This window comes from Scleropages formosus, chromosome 3 (genome assembly GCF_900964775.1).
Source record: "Scleropages formosus chromosome 3, fSclFor1.1, whole genome shotgun sequence".
NCBI lineage: Eukaryota > Metazoa > Chordata > Actinopteri > Osteoglossiformes > Osteoglossidae > Scleropages > Scleropages formosus.
This window is the reverse complement of record NC_041808.1, coordinates 14,749,029-14,767,789: the sequence shown is the minus strand read 5'-3', so window position 1 is coordinate 14,767,789 and position 18,761 is coordinate 14,749,029. Positions and strand designations below refer to the sequence as shown.

General features: G+C 41.8%; 1 protein-coding gene across 3 annotated transcripts in view; it reads right to left on the bottom strand.

The window, feature by feature from the left end:
* The window catches only part of LOC108935194 (adhesion G protein-coupled receptor L2-like), a 94,536-nt gene that overhangs the window by 54,695 nt on the left and 21,080 nt on the right, over positions 1-18,761 (bottom strand). For all 3 annotated transcript variants that reach the window (XM_029250215.1, XM_018753599.2, XM_018753601.2), the window contains exon 2: positions 17,097-17,282. In XM_029250215.1, the coding sequence (XP_029106048.1) occupies positions 17,097-17,172 (76 nt within the window). In that variant the 5' untranslated portion in view covers positions 17,173-17,282. The remainder of the gene's footprint in view (positions 1-17,096; positions 17,283-18,761) is intronic.

The window sequence follows — 18,761 nt, the reverse complement described above, 5'->3', positions numbered from 1 at the left end:
CATCTGCGCGTCTTACAGGTTGCTGGTAAATGAAGTGTTACATTGGTAGGCATGTTTCCCAGAAATCCCATCACTCCAGCTGAAAAGCAGTAGTCATTTATGATTATTAATACATGATGAAAGTAATCTTTCAAAATCCACAAGGATTTAAAGCCATTGACCTTACTTGATATCTGTCACTTAATGTTTCCGTATAAAAAAGCCTAATGTGTGTTAAAATGACCTCTTTTCTGTGCTATTTAATTTGCAGTTTGAATATGATTTATAGAGGGCTTCTGATTGGCTCTCAAGTACAGGCGTTCATTCAAAATATTTATGTTCTCACTGCGGGCCGCGGCGTTAACTTAGCAACCCTGCAGTGTGTAAAGTAGCCATCCGCTGGCAGGACCGTGACTTGAAAGGGTGCTTGCTGCTTGCCGCTTGCTGAACCTCCTGGAAGAAAGGGGGGACCGGCTAGAAGACCACGAGACTAAGCCGGGATGAAAAAAGGGAAAATTCCAGCACAGAAAGTGTAAATTTCATATAAATCGCTTGCAGTTTTACATGGAATGTGATTTCTGAAGCCCGGGCGAGAGGGCCGCGAGATAACCAGATCAGCATGATCGTCCATTTAACTGAAATAGAAAGGCTCGTCTAGCCACGTAAGCCGCGTCCGCTGAGACCACGGCACAGATGTGCCTCCTCGGTGATCCTTGTCTAAAACCAGGCCGTTTAGCATAGAGGCGAAAGAAGCAAGGGTGTAAAGTGGGGGCGCAGACACTCGCGACGCTTGTCACCCTGCATTATTACGCCTTTGACTTGCCTTTGTTCTGACAACAGCAAACGGCTGTTTGTAAATGAGCCGCCGTACCCTCGGTCGACCCCCTTTATGCGGCGCTCTATGTCGACAAAGGGGGGGAGGGGATTTATGAATGGAAGCGTGCGGCCTGTGGAAGAAGATTGAAACTGCAGGAGACACAGCTTGAGGCTTCGAGGGTTTGTTTTACACAGTCACATAGTGAGTGTGTTAGACGTTTTAAGGAAGCAAAATGAACCTTCAAGTCGAGATTCTTCCCACGGCGCCGATGCTATAATCCGATGATATCCTGAAAGAGCGTGTTGTTTTCAGAAGTAAGATTTTCACAGTAATGGGGGGGGGAATCAAAGGCATATTTGAAAGCATAACTTGCCTGAGAAAATAAAATACCACAAGGTGCTGCCATTTTGGCAATTAAACAGAGTCTATTTTCAGTAATTTAGAATATGAATCGCTCAGGTATATAATTAAGTGAATGCGTCTTATTCCTTTTTGGAAAAGAAGTCAAACTCGGTGCTTACAAAAGATTTCCGTTTTGTCATAGAAAAGCTGAACTGAAATGATTCCCTATTTTTCCTACCTCCTCTTATTAAAAAGTAGACTGCTACAAGGCAGGGCAATTAGTACACTTGTCTAATTTTATCAAAAGTCCTTCAATAAATGCACGGAATACACACTGCAGGCTTGCAGAATGACACCAAATTCACAGGATGTGTGCCCCAACGTAATTATCCGTCACTTCTACACTGAAAAATTTTTTTATCGGGAAGAAAAGCATATTTAAAAGAATTTAAAGTAAAAACACGTATTGAATATTTCCTTTTAAAGTTAAGGCCGTATTTAATTTAACAACCTCTAAATCCTGCAGTATCACTTATTCATATGCTCGGCAGATATTTCATTCAGTTCAACTTGCAGCGCGGGAACGAAAAAAATTGGTTAGTTACCAAGATTGATATGCTCCGAAAAAAAGGAAAGCAGACACACATACACTTCTAAGTTATGCTACACACTGCAAGGGTGTTTTCAAATGGGATTTTCAAAGTGTTATTTCAACCATCAGACAGATGGAAAACATTTGTTCCAAGTGTTTCAGATATTGCGCGATTGCTCGTTTGAAGATAAAAACACAATGGCGTCGAATCTGCTGCTGAGGCCACCCACCACATGAAAGAATAAAACGAAAACATCTCTTTCTTAGAACAACATACACTTCTTTACGCTTTATCTCGTACAAAATAACGTACAGCACAACATATCCACTTACACTGATAAAATATGCTGGATCGCCAACTTTGTGGAAATTGAAATGAAATGTTCATTCAAAAACACACACACACACACACGGCAAAAATGTTGTGTCCCTCGCTCTCATAAAGTGAGAATTTCACTGCAAGGGGACATTGTGCGTTTGTTGCTGGCTGTGATCAAGTGGCCAGATTTGAACACTAATTCTAAAATAAACACAATAACACACAAGAGTCAGACTCTGACTATTAAAGACGCCGAAGCCGAAACCTTTCTCCGCATCCCCTGCAGGTTTCATATTGCGCTCGCCTCCCGTTAAAGCGCGGCTTTACTCCCGAATGCAATTAGTTTGAAGTTTCCAGCGCTTGGGAAGATGTAAAAATCATAGAAGGGATCTGAGCAGCCCCTTGGACCACTGACATGGGATCAGGGTACCTTCCAAAGAATGCATGCAAAATCGACACCACTGGAGGGTTCTCTTATGCATGAGCGGAGAGAAGGGGGGAGGGGGGGGGAGTAAATCCAAAAGAATATTCAGATTCAAAGGACTTCGAAGGATGTTAAAATCTTGAATTTTCAACGTTGCAAGCACAGCATGTTCTTCCTTTAAAATATATAACATTTCTTTCTTATATGCAACTAAATAATTAAAATGGCACGCTTCAACTAAACTTTTTTGCTCCTTAAAAGCGAGTTAACAACATGAATATTTGTACTTTGCATTACTCGAGCATTTCCTCTAGCATATGCAAAAGATGTTACCAGTATGATTTTTTTTTTTTTAATGTAAAAGAGCACTTTTTAGCATGTAGATGTCTCACATATGGAATACGTGTTGGCACAAATTGGCAGGCGGGTCACGTATAGAAGTTTCCTTCCTGAAGCACCTTTGAACGGACTACGCTGGGATCGGCTGCACAACAATCACTTAGCTGTTTTGCATACTGCTACGAGATCAAATTGAACTGAAGGGAGAAATCAAGCGGCAGTCTTTGGAAAAGCGGCGAGGTGTCCCAGCTGCACGGCTTCTCATTAGCAACCATAGAGGAGTCCCATTTCAGCTCAGGTGTGGTCCTGGGGGCGCTCCTCACGGGGCCCTCAATGACATCACTGCACTCCCTGTTCATCAGTGTGGAATTAGCCTCTTGGATGCACACTGTACCTTCAATTTAACACGCCGCTGACTAACAGAGGGCTTGTGGGAAGAGATTACATCTCCTCTGAATAATGAAGTTGGAATTAAAAGACGCCGAACAGAATATGTGCATAAAGACATCATGTAATCATAACAAGAAAAAAATATATTAACATTAATGCTTCCAAACGCTTTCAGAAATGGTTATTGACATCAGCATGGATTTCAGGCACCTTTTTACTCCCGAAATGCGTGCAGAGGTACAAAAAAAGTTCGCATGTTCTCGCGCTGCGGCATACATGGCATTAAAAAATGAAAGTACGATTAAGAAGGGGTAATTATGAAAGCACGTGTTTGTTTTGGATCACAGCGGAAAAGTTTTGGGTAGAAAAATGAAAGCAACTGAGATTAAGTCCATATTTACACAACGTGCAATTTACACTGAGTGAAAGGAGGCTGAGCAAAACATGGCAAAACAAAAGACTAACAATATGCTGTAGCTTGAAACAATAACCAGGACAGCAAATGTTAGAGAAGAAAGGCACCTCAGAAGAAAGAGTTTGGCCCTGGCAGCTCCTCTCCCCCTGCCCCAGTGCCCCTGGCGTGTAAAAAGTTGTTCAGCTGAAGAATTTCATGTGGTAAACTGGAGTGGTCAATGGCGCTGCCTTCACAGCAGCTAATTTATCAAGCTGTCACTTCCATTCCAGAACACTGGCAGTTCCAGTTAACCTGTACAAGCTAAACTCAAGGTATCACTTTATTTAAGACATGCCTAAGGAATGTACCTCAACTTACTTTTTATGTCTAAGTTTTGACTAAACACCCTGTGTCCAAGAAAGTAAAAACTTGACTTTTCAGTTTCATTCAACAGGTTGTGAACCCGACCGCGTACGGGTTCAGAATACCGCTCTCCTGCTGATGGAACTGTCTTTCGTGCCTTTTGATTTTTCTTTGGGTTTTTCTGGCATTTGCCATCACTAGAGCCCCTAAAAATATAAAAAAAAGAATATTATAGAGCATTCCAGATGCTTCATATGTCAAATTATTGTAGACCAATGTCTTAAATTCTTTAGCTATCGCTCAAAATGGCGTTCTACCGTTTACCAAACCTTTGACTTGAAAAGGCAGTTTGTTCAGAAGACTAAAACCCTTTGATCAAAATCTTCAGTCAGATCAGCACTATTTCCAGTATTACAATGGCACGCACATTTACATGATTTAGGGTACAAACAACTTCACAGGCAATCAAAAACGCAAGAAATATTTATACTTGAAAAGATCGAAATCAAAAATGTTAACTGAAGGTTTCATGCCTAGATGTTTCATTTTTTTTTCTCAGTATTTATTTTTTCACTGTTTAAACACATTAAAACAGTATTGCAAGTTTTGCTGATTTGCTAATTTGTTTTGTTCATTTGTATGTAATTAAAAAAATAGCACATACACCTAAAGTAAAGCATAAAAGAGAGTAACAGCAAACTGAAACTTACAGATATAGCGATACACAGTATTTCACTAAGGGGGTGCAGTGGGTTTGGCCTGTGCCTGCTCTCTGGTGGGTCTGGGGGTCGAGTCCTGCTTGGGGTGCCCTGCGACAGACCGGCATCCCATCCTGGGTGTGTCCCCTCTCCCTTCAGCCTTGCGCCCTGTGTTGCCGGGTTAGGCTCCGGCTTGCCGCGACCCCCAGCTGGGATAAGTGGCTTCAGACTGTGTGTGTGTGTGTGTGTGAATATTTCACTATAGTCGCTAAAAACCACAAAAGAGCAAGCCTGTGAACTGAATGAACACATCTAGGCCCAGGCTCAGGAAAAGGTGTGTGTTTTATGTGCTCCGCAGAGCTGCAATGCATGGAAGGGCTGCAATTCTCAAACTGACTGTACCCAAGGCAAATGTGCAGCAGCGCATAACACAAGGCCAGGACAAAAGAGCTACGTAGCTGATGCGAAAACACTTTTCCCAGTATTTTGTCCACCGAAAAAATGGGCCGTGTTCACCACCTACTTTTCACAATCGCTTGAATTGTAACCAAAATGGCACATTGTGAAAATGCCCATATGCAGAGACTAATAAAAATGCATTATCTGGAATTTACTGCACAGAAATAAAACTATTTTGATAAATATGCTGACATGCAACGCGTGTACATAATCATAGTGATTTTTAACAGGACAGCAAATGAAAATGCTGTCAATACAGCCGAAAGAGTCGGCAGAAAGACACCCTAAGTAAGTTTATTGAACTGTTTTAATGTTACCGAGTTATGCCTTAGATGTTCTTTATAGTTGTGTCAGCCGATATTACAAAGTAGAGGGCCAGACAGCCTTAAGGTAATAGGTGATAATATCACCACAGTCTGATGAGTTGTCTTTGACTCTTAATTAAAGGCAGAAGTGTTACTGGGAAATCACTGACTGCAAGTAGAGATGTTTAAAACTGATATATGTAACAGGTGCAAACACATTTCATTCACATGGAGGGTAGGAACCAAGGAAACAGTATCTGAGCGCAACGTTCCCTTAGGCCTATTCTGATTCTGTCTTTGCACAAAATCTTGATAAAGGTACAATCTTGTTTCCCCCCAATTTGTCTAGTATATGGCAAGAGTGGATGAAGGGGGGGGTAAAAAAAAAACAAATCGGGAGAACATTCCAGAGAAACACATTATATCACGGAGCCGCACAGAGTTCTTTGACTTGAGCTAGCATGCTGACCTTGCCGTTCCTCAGCTGCTGTTTTCCAGTGCCGCGACTGGCAAGAGAAGCAAGGATACAAACAGGAAAAAACCTTGCAAATAGATGCAGTCCTTTTATCCCCACAATAAAAAATTATCCTCTTCATTTAATATCTGAATAAAATTCCACGTGGGCCAGCGGTAGTAGAGCTGCGAAATAAATAAATGCTTTTTTTTTTTTCATACAAACTATCTTGCAGGCAATTTTTTCTCTTGCTGCTTCTTTCTTTTTCCCAAGAATGAGAGCGGAGTCCCTTACCCTAGGTGTGCATTTTCGAAGCATTCAGGCTTTTTTGGCTAAAGACTTGAAGCCACAAAGCCCAGCAAAGATGTCCTTGATGGCACCGAAGCACACGCTGAATACCTCGCTTACATAACCGTACGCGGAATAAAGCTATAAAGCACAGTGGACGACACCTTGGTGAGGACGAGACTCGGGCGACAAGCCGCTGTTGATTCAACGCTGTGGACGGCTCTGTGTAAGCAATTTATTGTTTGTTTGTTGTTCAGCGGAACAACAGATCTTGCACTCCTGCAGACCGTGCCAGAAGCTCAATGAAAGCAGAGCTAAGTGAAACTAAATTTCTCCGTAAGCTTATAAAGACTGTCGGATGTGCAAATATCATACGTGAAAGAAAAAAATGATCATCATAATAGATACTGATGGCTGACTTGTGCTGGAAGTATAGTGTAGTTCGAGGTAACCCATTAGCACAATTGTATATTGTAGAGAGTAAACGTGCTTCACAACTCTTACTGTTCCACAGCTTAAAATTCTGACATGACTTCTATATGGATGCAGATGCTCCTCGACTTACGATTTTTCAACTTTACGACGGTGAGCTGGTCATTCAGTAGAAACCGTTACTTCGAATTTTGAATTTTTATTTTTTTTTCCCCCATGCAAGTGATATACGGAGCGATACTCTCTCGCGATGCTGGGTAGCGGCAGCGATCCGCATCTCCCGGTCTGTCGCGCGGTCACTGTACAGATATCCATCCCCCTGTATCCACCTTGTGTTTTGTGCATCCATAATGTCACAGAAACGCCCATCTGCGGTTCCTGCTACCGGTGGGAAGAAGAAGCGGAGGGCAATTACTCTTCAGGAGAAACTCAAGATAAATGCCCAGCATGAAGGCGGCAAGCCCGTAACGGCCATCGCGCGTATGCTAGGCTACGATGTTCGCTGGGGTAGGTGTATTAAATGCATTTTCGACTTACGATATTTTTGACTTACGATGGGTTTAGTGGAAGACAACCCCATCGTGAGTCAGGGACCACCTGTATTAATAACTTTCCATGTAATACCCATTGCTGAAGCTGCACCCCTTTCAGGGTTTCAACCTACAACCTTCAGGTGAAAAGTCTGGATGCTGAACCAACAAATGATCCGCTGAGTTTACGAATGCAGCCTTTTTTCAACCAGTATAAAAATGACCGATGAGAGAATGGGGAGAATGGGAAATGACTATCTCCTTTTGTCTCCAGCGACAAAGGCAGTGTGGAATGAGGGGCTGGGAGTCACAGCGTACAACTGACAACAGTCACACAATCGCTGTGCTGCTGTAATGGAATATAGCAGGAATTGCTGCTCAATATTCTGAGGAATGAATCACTCTTGAACCCTTGGCGGTTGCATTTGGCTGTGCTGTCAGTCTCCTCTCTGAGTTCCTGTCTGAATGTCAGCCCATCTATTGCAAATTCAAAGTGTTTTTATTTTTCTTTTTTTTTTTTTTTTATTTACCTCTCTTCACCAACATACACAGCAAGAAAGAATGTTTTTCCTTCTTAAATTGTTTTCTTCCCACAAAAAGAACTTCAGCCAGCAAGTATAAATTTCTTTAAATTATTTACTGTAATCACAAGTAAACGACTGACTGGGCCTGGAATTGCATTGATCACGACTGCAAGAAATGGTGTGCTAATAAGGTTCATGCCATGACACTCCCTGCACATGTAATCCACTTGGAATAATACACACACACACACACACGCGCGCACACACACACACACACACACACACACACACACACACACACACACACACCCTAATGATTGTTTGCTTGGAAATTGTTTACAGTGAGCTGGACCTAAGAGTATCACTAGTGCTTCCACTGCAAGCCCCTGACACAGCACAGCATGCAGAGGTCAGATGACTCATGCAGAGGTCAGTTCCTTCAGTCAGATGAGATTAAAAATTACTCGCAGCTTACTGGAGTACGCTGTCAAGCACATTTCCGGAATCATCCTGAAAATAAACTAAAGCTAACAAACTAGACGGGGGGGGTGGGGACTCTGAGCCGGATCTCGTGCTCGTGCTCTCCTGATCAAAAGGGAGGTAACATACTCTGGATTTTAGCTTTCCGGGCCAACAAACAAAGTTCAGGCAGGCCGGCTGAATGGAATTAAACTGTCAAAGTTGTAGCGCCTCGAACATATTTCCAGTTCGCGATTTATAAACGCAATTGCAATGTGTGCTTGTATATCACCAGGAAATAATGCCAGGGACTCCAGTCTTGGATGGAAATAATAAAATTAATTAGTGGACCCGGGGAGTCCGTTTGGTTGGCTCTCTTAAATCCTTTGCGTTTTATGTGAATTTTCTCAGCACAGTTAGTTTACCGAACCGTACTCAGGAAATACAATTTACTCTAAATCACGGATGAAAGCAAAGGGGAAGCACAGGACCTCAGGAAGGCTAATATTACATCGCTTCCATTTTCTTAGAATGAAAACTTGATCTTTAAAATGCCACTGTTATTCATTCTATTTCTGTAGCTGAGCTCATCTTTATGTAATATACGGCACATTACCGCACTGTTTTTTCATCCTTTTAAAGGAAGAGCCCTACAAGCTGGCCGTTAATGAAACTGCACTCATATATTGGCCCTCTCGTGTTTTTATTAAGTTTAAAATGATTAAATTCCTTGCCCGACCGTCTGGATATTGAAATATCTTTTAAATCAAATAAATGTTTGAACATATATTAAAACCTTTCATTACATCAATTTTCCGGCCGGCCTTGTAAGTTGTAAGCAAACAGAGTGATTAAAAAGAGGAGAAAGTGCCTGGCATTCCGACGCATGTAGTGACATTCTACACATCTTGTGTTTTCTCTCTGTGGGCTGTGTGGAAAATACTTGTTATCAATTAACCATATGGAGTGATGAGTGCTTTTGATGTATTGTAATATCTCTTTCCTCTAATCTTCCAAAATTTCCTTAGCGAAATTTGATTCAGTCTACTGCATAATAATGGGCCAAGTAGAGCTGGTGGCGAAGGAGTGGGAGCAGCTCCCGTGCGCCATTACGCGTCCTGTTGTGACTGTATATCACGGCGGGAGCGTTCATACACCAACTGTCAACTGCCGCGCCGCTCAATGTGGGAAACTGTTTGCAGCACCGTGTGAATATCTCCGGAGGTGCTTCACGAAGGATGTCAAAATGACAAAGCTGTGCTTTTAGTGGTCGCCGATGCTTTTATTTTACCCTCTTTTCTCCGAGAAGGCCACAAAATAAAAAATATTCTTGCCTGGTGCGCGTATTAATTTAGCGGCAGTTCCTTGTCGGTTACACGAGTCAACAAGGGTCAATGAATTGTTCAGACTCACGTTAACAAACGTAGAAGAAATATTATAACGGAACCCAATTCGCGAGAACTTTCCGCACCGCAGTCAGAAAACAGCCGCAATATCAAGAATTTATTTATACCATTTTCGTGTCGAAAAGAAGTAATGCCTTCAGTTACAAAGCAAACGTTAATGTATGAAAAGAGACAGGCAGATCACCAATCAATAAGTATAACAGAACAGGCAAACAAGGGGTTATTTTAAAATCAGTACATTTTAAAAGAAATACTCATGTATTTATTAAATTCATAAGAAAATACAAGCATTGTTCAGTTACGAGTATTATCGTAATTACTTCAGATGTTTTTCCAGTGGGAAGAAATAATACAAACGATAAATCGATACGAAAACAGATCCCTTGCTATTAGTGTGTCAAAAAGTAAAACACTAGTAGACAGTTACACACTGGATATTTAGTCTTTTCGTTTTTTTTTTTTTTTTTTAACCTTTGCTTCTCCTTAAAAACAGGCATGATCAATCTGGTTTCTGCATTGCAGTGTAGCACAGTGTTATTTTTTTCACCAGCCAAAGCCATATTAAACACAAAAATTATCCTTGTGCTTTTCACAGTACGCCTCATCAAAAAGCACATTTCAATTTGATTTCCAAGAAAAAAGGAAACATGCAGTTCAATGGAAACAAACAAAAAAAAAAATTCTTCATTTAGAGTTAATAAAACGTGTATCTGTCCTCACTCTGGAAAATATTTTCTGCTGAATGAAACAACATTACTTTAATTTCTAAACAAAGTGCACAGTGCTAATGAAGCACTGAATGTTAGAAGCAGAATGGAAAAAAAGCGGGAAAATGTCACATCTCCAGCAGAGGTGGTGTTATTCCAATGGATAATTAAGCTCATGTACACAACAAGGCTTCCTTATTGTGATAAAAAAATAATCTCACATAAGTTTTTTTTTTTGTTTTTTCTCTTTCTCCTTCGAGGTCACAGACCTCTCACTATAGAATGCAGCCAATATAATTTATTCTATTGTGAGGGTTTTGGGGTCAAGTCAGCTATCGGTACTCCTCTAATAGGCCTTGCCAAACCAGCAGTCATGTGAAATTAATGCCGCTGCCTCGACGACCTTAATCCTGCGCTACCTAATCAGCTTAAAATTCCAAAATATTATGACAGCAAACAGGAAGCCTCTTCGGCGTGACCCCTGACCCCCCGTGGCGCGTCCGCGAGTCACATCCAGCGAACGTCTTAGCAATCGAAGGCCGCGGTGGCACACGAGCGTTTACATTAAAGCAGCCGAACGGGCGGACGAACAAGGCCGCTCTCACCGGGGGCACCGCGAAACACGGAAAAACCCAGATATGCTCAAGTGAACTGCTGAACTGCGAAACGTGTACAATGCTTAAATCCAGCATGTCCTCGCTGCTGAACTTCACCAGAGGCAACGTGCGCAGACAAGGAGCGGTCCTTCATGCTCCGAATGCATAATGACCCTACGCAGCAATAACCTTGATATGCTGCACTTTTTCTAAAACTCGGGAACATTAAGTTAAGAACTCAAAGTGTTCACACAGCTGTCAACAGCAAGCTCTGAAAGTCTGAGTAAATTACTGTCTGCAGCAGGAGAAATCCAAGAAAAAGGGCACTGTGCACAATAAGGCGATACCTTTGCATTGCTTATGAACCGATAAAACACAGCAAAAGCAGCAGCACTTAATGGACAGACGTGATGCCCCATTCCCAGCTAATACATCTTCACTATCGTGCCAAAGGTACAATAAATGCCAGACATTATTACCATGTTTTTCCGCCCAAGGTTACTGGAAGTTGAGGTGTCTCATGAAGAGTAAAGATGTATATCGGCTGTTTTTATTCTGAACATAAGAACTATTTACTGCGAGCAACACTTTTAATACTGCCTATAAATACACTATCATCAAACGAGGAGTTGCCAGAAGAAAGCTGCAACTGTAAAACACAAGAAATGTAACGCGTCGCTCGACATCATAACGTTCTATAGCATATCTTGACTGATAATTTCATCTCTAATAATCGAGTCAATACTGCAATGCTTGCAAACACTATGCTATGTTTGAGACAGTCCGTGTGTCTAACTCACCAAGTTAATGGAGTAACGCAGTTACATGTAGTTATGGTATATGGATGAGTGACCCAGTGTAAGTAGTGTATCTAGCAGTGTAAGTCACCGCAGTGAATAAGGTGTGCGGGCTCATAACACTACGTAGAGTTCATTGGCAGTTGCTTTGGGGAAAAGTGTCTGCTAAATAAATGTAAATTCACATCACGGGTTACCATTAATTAAAGCCAATGAAAAGTATGCCAGAGTGGCACGGTGGTACGTGAGTAGTGCTGCCGCCTCACCGTGTCTGGGTGGCGCGAGGCAATGTGTACTAAATCCCCACTCACTATGTGTGCAGTCTGTATGTTCTGTGCGGGTTTCCTCCCACAGTCAAAAGAAATGCAGTTCAGTAGGACTGCTGATGCTAAATTGCTCTGTGTATGTGTGTGTGTGTGTGTGTGTGTGGCTACCCTGTGATGAACTTGCATCCCATCCAGCGTGTACCTCAGCCTTGAGCCCAACGCTTCTGGGATAGGCTCCGGATCATTGCAACCCTGCTCAGGACAAAGCGGATTCTGAAATTGGATGCAAAGGTATACAAATGACAAACATACAGCTTTTGCTGTTAGTCATTGTAGAAATCCAAGCTTTGCTTGGAAATACAAAGTCATTTTTCAAAGAGCAAGTATAAGAAAGCAAAGTGGTTAATTACATCATGCCTTTTTTTTCCGGAATACATTGTTGTTTAAAAACTGTGGTTCGAAGCTCCTCAGTTGGAGAAACCACAATTTAAAATATGCCAGTCCCGAGCCAACCACGTCTGGAACACAAACCATCATGTTTCTCAAACCAATGTGTTCCTTATTTTCAAGCCATGACAACACAAATACTAATGAATCTTACATTTTGACTTTTTTCCATTTTTTTAATGATTTAATGTTTTTGGTAAGGGCACACATGCTTCAAAAGGACCCCATTCATGCTTGTCATGCATTACAGAGTCACCCAAGTCTCCAAACACAAATAAGGAGTCAGCCCTGATGGTCTTTAATCCGCCTAAATCCCAATCTTTTTTCCCCCTTTTTTTTGCAAATCATAACAGTGATTAGAAAAACTTGGCAGGGTAGGGGCACAGTCTGCAGTCACACCTTGCAGCTGCGTGTTTTCAGTTTATTATCACCTTATCTGCTTATCTCTGAGGAATGGCATTTGATGAGAGATTGAAGTAGCATGTCGGTCCTCCCAGCCTGCCCCCAACACACTAATCTCCATGTAAAGGCAAATTTCAGTCTGCCACAAATACTCGGGCAAGCAGCTGGCCACAAAACCCAACCAACGGGAAGAAAATGAAGAAAACGATTTGTATTCTTCCATAATACTGCGCAAAAATGATGGCGGCGGCGGCGGCAACGGCGACGATGGTGATGTTGACAGATGAATTCGAAGACGGCCTTCTCGAAGGTGATTTATGGGGAGTTGTTTCCAAATATTAAATAAGTCTTAATCATTTATTCATTAAATGTAGCCTGAATGTTGACTTAAGCTGCTCAGGCGACGTTTCTGAAGCAGGAGACGTTCGCGTAAAAGCTCGTGTTGAACTTGTACGCCGGTTGTGCGCGCAGATTCTGCCCTTACAAGGTCTCTTTCTAATCTGCAAACCGCATGTGGAAGAATGCTTTAAAGCTCAACATCTAAACAACCCTGCTCTAATGCTGAGCTGCTGACACATACCTCCCAAATTATCACATTTCAGCACAATAACATAATGACTATGGACGTCAAATGAAAACAGATAATGTTTTATATGTTTGCATAACAGGAACATAAAAACAGCCATCATATGGTTGTGGGGTTTTAATTATTGTAAACTTCCTGTTCACTGCATGCTGTTATAGAAATAATGTCTCAGCAGCAAAAGCAAACTAACACACACAAACAGATATTCATATTACACGCTGTGGCAATATCTTCACATTTTAGAGCAATCGTATATACAACTGTAGAAAAATAATCAGAGTTTATAGCCTAGTAAACCGCTTTAAAACCTGATACCATTTCCTTGAATAGAAGATTACAATGAAATTCATGTTATAAGCATATTATGAGCATATTTTATGTATTTTACGGTCTGAACGTCTGCCAAATGCATCATGCGAAATGTGATTTTTTTATATATGATTTTAATTAAACCTTTTCAACAGTGAATTAAAGAGATGGCAACAAAAAGTATGCCATGATTACAGTAAACACAAACGAAATTAAAAAGAAACATACGCCGCATATGCAGCTGTTTGGAAAAGATGAATATTTGGGAGACCAAGTGATAAAATTCAGTCTAAACATATTCCATGTGGCACCATGACAGAGGATAACGAAAAAAAGAAATAAATAAAACGAGTATTGACAATATGGAGAAATGACAGTAAATATTTGTTCCACTGGAAAAAAGAAAAAAAAAAAAAGGAAAACTAATTTGATCTCTTTTTCAAAGAGAACTCAAAAGTGCACAAGCAGCTCTTAACAGGACAGACAGCGAGTCCAGAACACGTGCATGTAAGTGTTATTCATTCGGGCTAAACGCATATACATATATGCAAGCAAACGCACTGCATATTCACACTGAATGACACCAGGTGCAAAGATTGTTTAGAAGTACCCGCCACCACCCCCCCGCTCCGTTTTTTTTTGCAAATCACAATTTACCGTCTAATGAATCCACTCAAGATTAGTCCGGTCCTCAGAGGCATGTGTGTTCAAAACGACTTGCTCTTCTCTTAGAAACTACTGTGATCACAGGAGCCGTAGCTGTTTTGGCAGACTTAAAACTCCCGTGGGATTGCGGCCCTGGAGGAAACACCCTTGTTTATTTCTTGCTAATGTTACGGTGGATACAATAATGAGATCAAAAACCTGGTTTGTAACTGCACGTATTTACTCACAAAAATAAAAAAAGTTATATCAAGGGCGTAATTCAAGTCTTCCACCCATGCAAGTTGAAGCAAGTTGAGTAATCAATCCTTAAATTGATGTTTTGGTGCAATGAAATCTTTTTAGCATTATGTTTGCTAAGACCCAGACACGGTACCTTTTAAAATGGAAAGTAGCTACGGAATAGACTTAATGGGCTTGTAAAAGCCTTTTGCTTCCTAATCCACTTTCTTCACTTCAGCAGGCAGAGCCGCACGCCCGTTTTGAAAACGATTCAATAGGCCGATCGTTTCGCCGTGAGCCGCAGCAATGCCCGCCGCAGCATGGCCTGTCACTTAGTGACATTAATGGTGCGATTAATCAACCGATTCATTACTGGCCCACTTGTTGTTTACTCCTTTTTTGAGTTTTACGGGGGACGGAGACGAGGACGGATCGACGGCCTCGGCCCGCTCGGGTCGGGAAGGACCGCGTCGCGTCCGCAAACTTTCTATCGACCGGAATGCCGACCTCCGCGGCGTAAGGTGTTGCGTTAATATGAATGTTTCGTCCGTCCGAAAGGTGCTGTCCGCAAAGCTCATTAGAGCTGCGAAGCAGCGCTAATCAACAGAGATGAGCACCGCGCTGGATAACGAGGACTTGTTAGGCACTCGAATCCTGTTATTTGCCTTGGTCGGAACGGAACCTCGGCCGCTGCGGTTCGCGCGTAGGTTTCCGTCAAACGCAAATGAGTTGTCTGCCCCGCCGAACAATCTGCTCATGAGACATTAGAAGAAAACAAAGAACATTTACTCAAGAGTTTGATTAGATATTCAAGCGTTCTTAAAGGGCATTAAAGGGAGACGCACGCTTTCCTTTCTTTGAAAAATGTAAAAGTAGCTAATGGAAACCCGCGAATGCGGCCAGGTCTTATTTGTCGTTTTGCAGAAAGCCGCACCGAGATGCCTTTTCGTACTTAAAATTGCATGACAGCCTCAAGTTTGCAATGAGTTGTGCTGACCTACACAAAAACTGCATAATGACTGCATGATGAAATGCTCTGCAGTAGGTTTTTGTACGAGCTACTAAATCATGAAATACCCGAGCACAAACAGTGGGTACCAAAAATATGACCCGAGTAATTATATAACAGGTGAATGAAGCTTCGGTGTTGGAGCTGTTTTTCCACAGCGTGCTTTTGTTTTCAATAGAGCATGTCAATATTCCTCGACATGTAAATTAGATTAGAAAACTTTTTTAATTTAAACTTGCCTGATGGACCTACTCCTGTGACAAATTAAACAACGCAAACTTTAAATGGGCGCCACTGTCACACAGCGAATAGCACTGGTGCCTCACAGCTCCTGAGCTTTGAGTTCACCCGCGGTTTCAAACTTAACTCTGCGTGTGCAGCGTTTGCATGGTCATTTTGCTCTGTGTTTATGTGGGTTTCTGCTGGGTGCTCTGGTTTCTTCCCACAGTCCAAAGACACGTGTTTCAGGCGACCCGAAACTGGCCGCACTGTGTGTGCGTGTGTGTGTGTGTGTGTGTGTGTGTGTGTCAATGAATGGTGTACCCTACCTCACATCCTGTGCTTCCATGGTAGGTTCAGGGACATCATTTGCATGCATTGGACAAATGGTTCTTGATAATGGGCGAATGGGTGAATGAATGAACAAACGAACGAACAAAGAAACTCTTTGTAGTTTTGCTCCGTTTTAAAACGACTGCATTACCGAACCTTTTACCCATGAGTACATATGATGTGCACATTTTTGTTGCTAGTGTCTTATTCGAAACCAAATGTTTGTCAGCATCATTCCAATTGGAAAAAAAAATTTTCTGCGACGACTCAATTACGCAGTTACTGTAGAAAAAAATGATAGACGAATTGAGCCAAATTTGAATGCAACCTATCAACAAGTTATCATTTGGACTGGCTAAATTCATTCTTTATAAGACTTCGTCAATACAGGTATGCGCCACTTAACAACGGGGTTACGTTCCGTGAAACCAGTCTCAGTTCGACTTCGTCACTGAGCGAACACCATGGAGTGTACAGTACCGTCTTACATTACGGAACTTTAAGTAGAAAGAGTATGCTCTAAAATAAAAACTACTGTACGGTAAATACATAAACCGGTAACAGAGTTGTTTATTATCATTATCATGTATTATGTACTGTACATAAATCAGACATACTTTCATATGTCTGGCAGCGCAGTTGGTTTGTTTACAAAACACACTTAAAACATGTGAGCGATGCATTGTGTTACTACCCATACGACGGCTATGATGTCGCGCTTTGATAGGAATTTTTCAGTCTATTATATCTTTATGGGACCACCGTTGTATATACGGTCCATCGCTGCCCGAAACGTCGTAAAGTGGCACATACCTGTGCTGTATTGCTGAGCATTGATGGACTTCGTGAAACATGATGGTAAACCAGATTTTAATTGGTGCACATTCTACATCAACACCATGTAATTACCAAAATTTGCACTGAGACCCCATTTGCTGTAAGAAAACTTAAAAAAATAAAAAAAAACACTTGATTTCATCAATCCGTGATAAGAGACAAGAGTATACATTCTGGGAAGTGACCTACCTTTTGAGCACTGTACAAGGGCCAGGGTGAACATCAACCAGAGGAAGGGAGAACGTTTCCAGAGAGAGCCTGCCATCGCAGTTTGCCTGGAGGCCTCCGAACGTTGTTAATGACTGTTGTTGTAAAGACCCAGCGTGGTGACCTCACTGATTTGTCATTCACAATTCTTCCTCATTGCTCTTCTACCTGGAGAGAACACCAAAAGAGCGATTCATGCACATGACAATATATGATAATACGGGGCAGCAGGCGGCATAGTGTAACACAAAGATCCAGGTTTTAATCCCCTCTCCTACTGCCGAAGCCTTGCTCGAGGTACTTACTCTGAATTAATCCAGTAAAAATTAAGGTGATGAATAAATTGGGTAAGAAGTGCAGTGATGCAGCAGGTAAATGCGATGCCTCACAGCTCCTGGGTTGCTCGTTTGTTTGTAGGTTTAAATCCTGCACGGGGTGTGTGGAGTTTGTGCGTTCTTCCCGTGTTTGTAACAAAGACATGTGTGGATGGCAACGATAAACCACTTCTGTGCTCTCCCTTATCTCCCTTATCAAAAAAAACATACAAGTGGTCTCTATAAGCTGAGTAGGACTTGTTGACACTTACCCTACCTACCCTATAAATGGGTAAATCATTGTAAGCAGCTTAGTACACAAAGCCCACACTGTAAGTTGCTAGGGAGAAAAGTGTCAGCTAAATGAGTAAATACAATAAATATACCATTGTGCATAATGATCTGCTACAACATGACATGAATGTGCTCATTTCTTATTATGTGTCTCTTCTCTGTTTTCTTCCAGCTTTGTCATTAATAAGTAGTTTCCAGCCTCTTAAAGTTCTTTTTTTTTTTTTTGCTTTTTTTTTTGCAATTATAGCGCTCAGTGATGATAAAACCAGATAATCCTTGGAGAAAGAAATGCCTTGACTGAAACAAAAACGCAAGCCATTATAAGGCTTCAAAGATGTCAGAAAGACAAAAACAAGGAAGCAGACAAAAGGACTTCTTGAGACGAACAAAATTCCTGTGCCATCTCCCCCACCGACGCCTCTCACACCACGCATTCCTGCCTTCCGTGCCTGTTGCTCCCCCGCCCCCACCCCCCAGCTGCCCACCGAGCGCAGAGGCAGCCGGCCACGGCTCTCTGAAACGCGCTCTTCACCTGTGCATGCAGGTGTACCGTCTTTACCCTCCTCTGCTTTGTCTGCATGTTTACACTGACGGCCGTGCCCACCCTTTCCTCCTGTGTGCTATTATCACGTCCGTGCGGGAAAGCACAATTACTCAGGCAACGAGTCACACAGGACGCCATTAAAGACATTTCTGTGTTTTTATTTTTTCCCTTCCCTCCACCCCTCTGCCTCATCTTTAACTCGAGGGAAGTCAAAGAACTCAGGCTGATTTGTCTGCATTAAAGGTTAGTGTCAAAGACAACACCTGAGAAAATTCCTTCCATAAATCCGTCACAGAGACTTATTAGCATCTGTCAAATGCTGAAAAAAGGCCTGTTGCAGGGGGGAAAAATGAAACAAATAACTTCCTTAGTGTGGCAGTTCACCTCTCTATTTTTCCATTTTCCATTTTCTATTATGCAAATTGTACTAAAAGCAAACTGTCATTGGCTTTACAATTTGAAACAATATGAATACATATGAAGTACCCTGATATG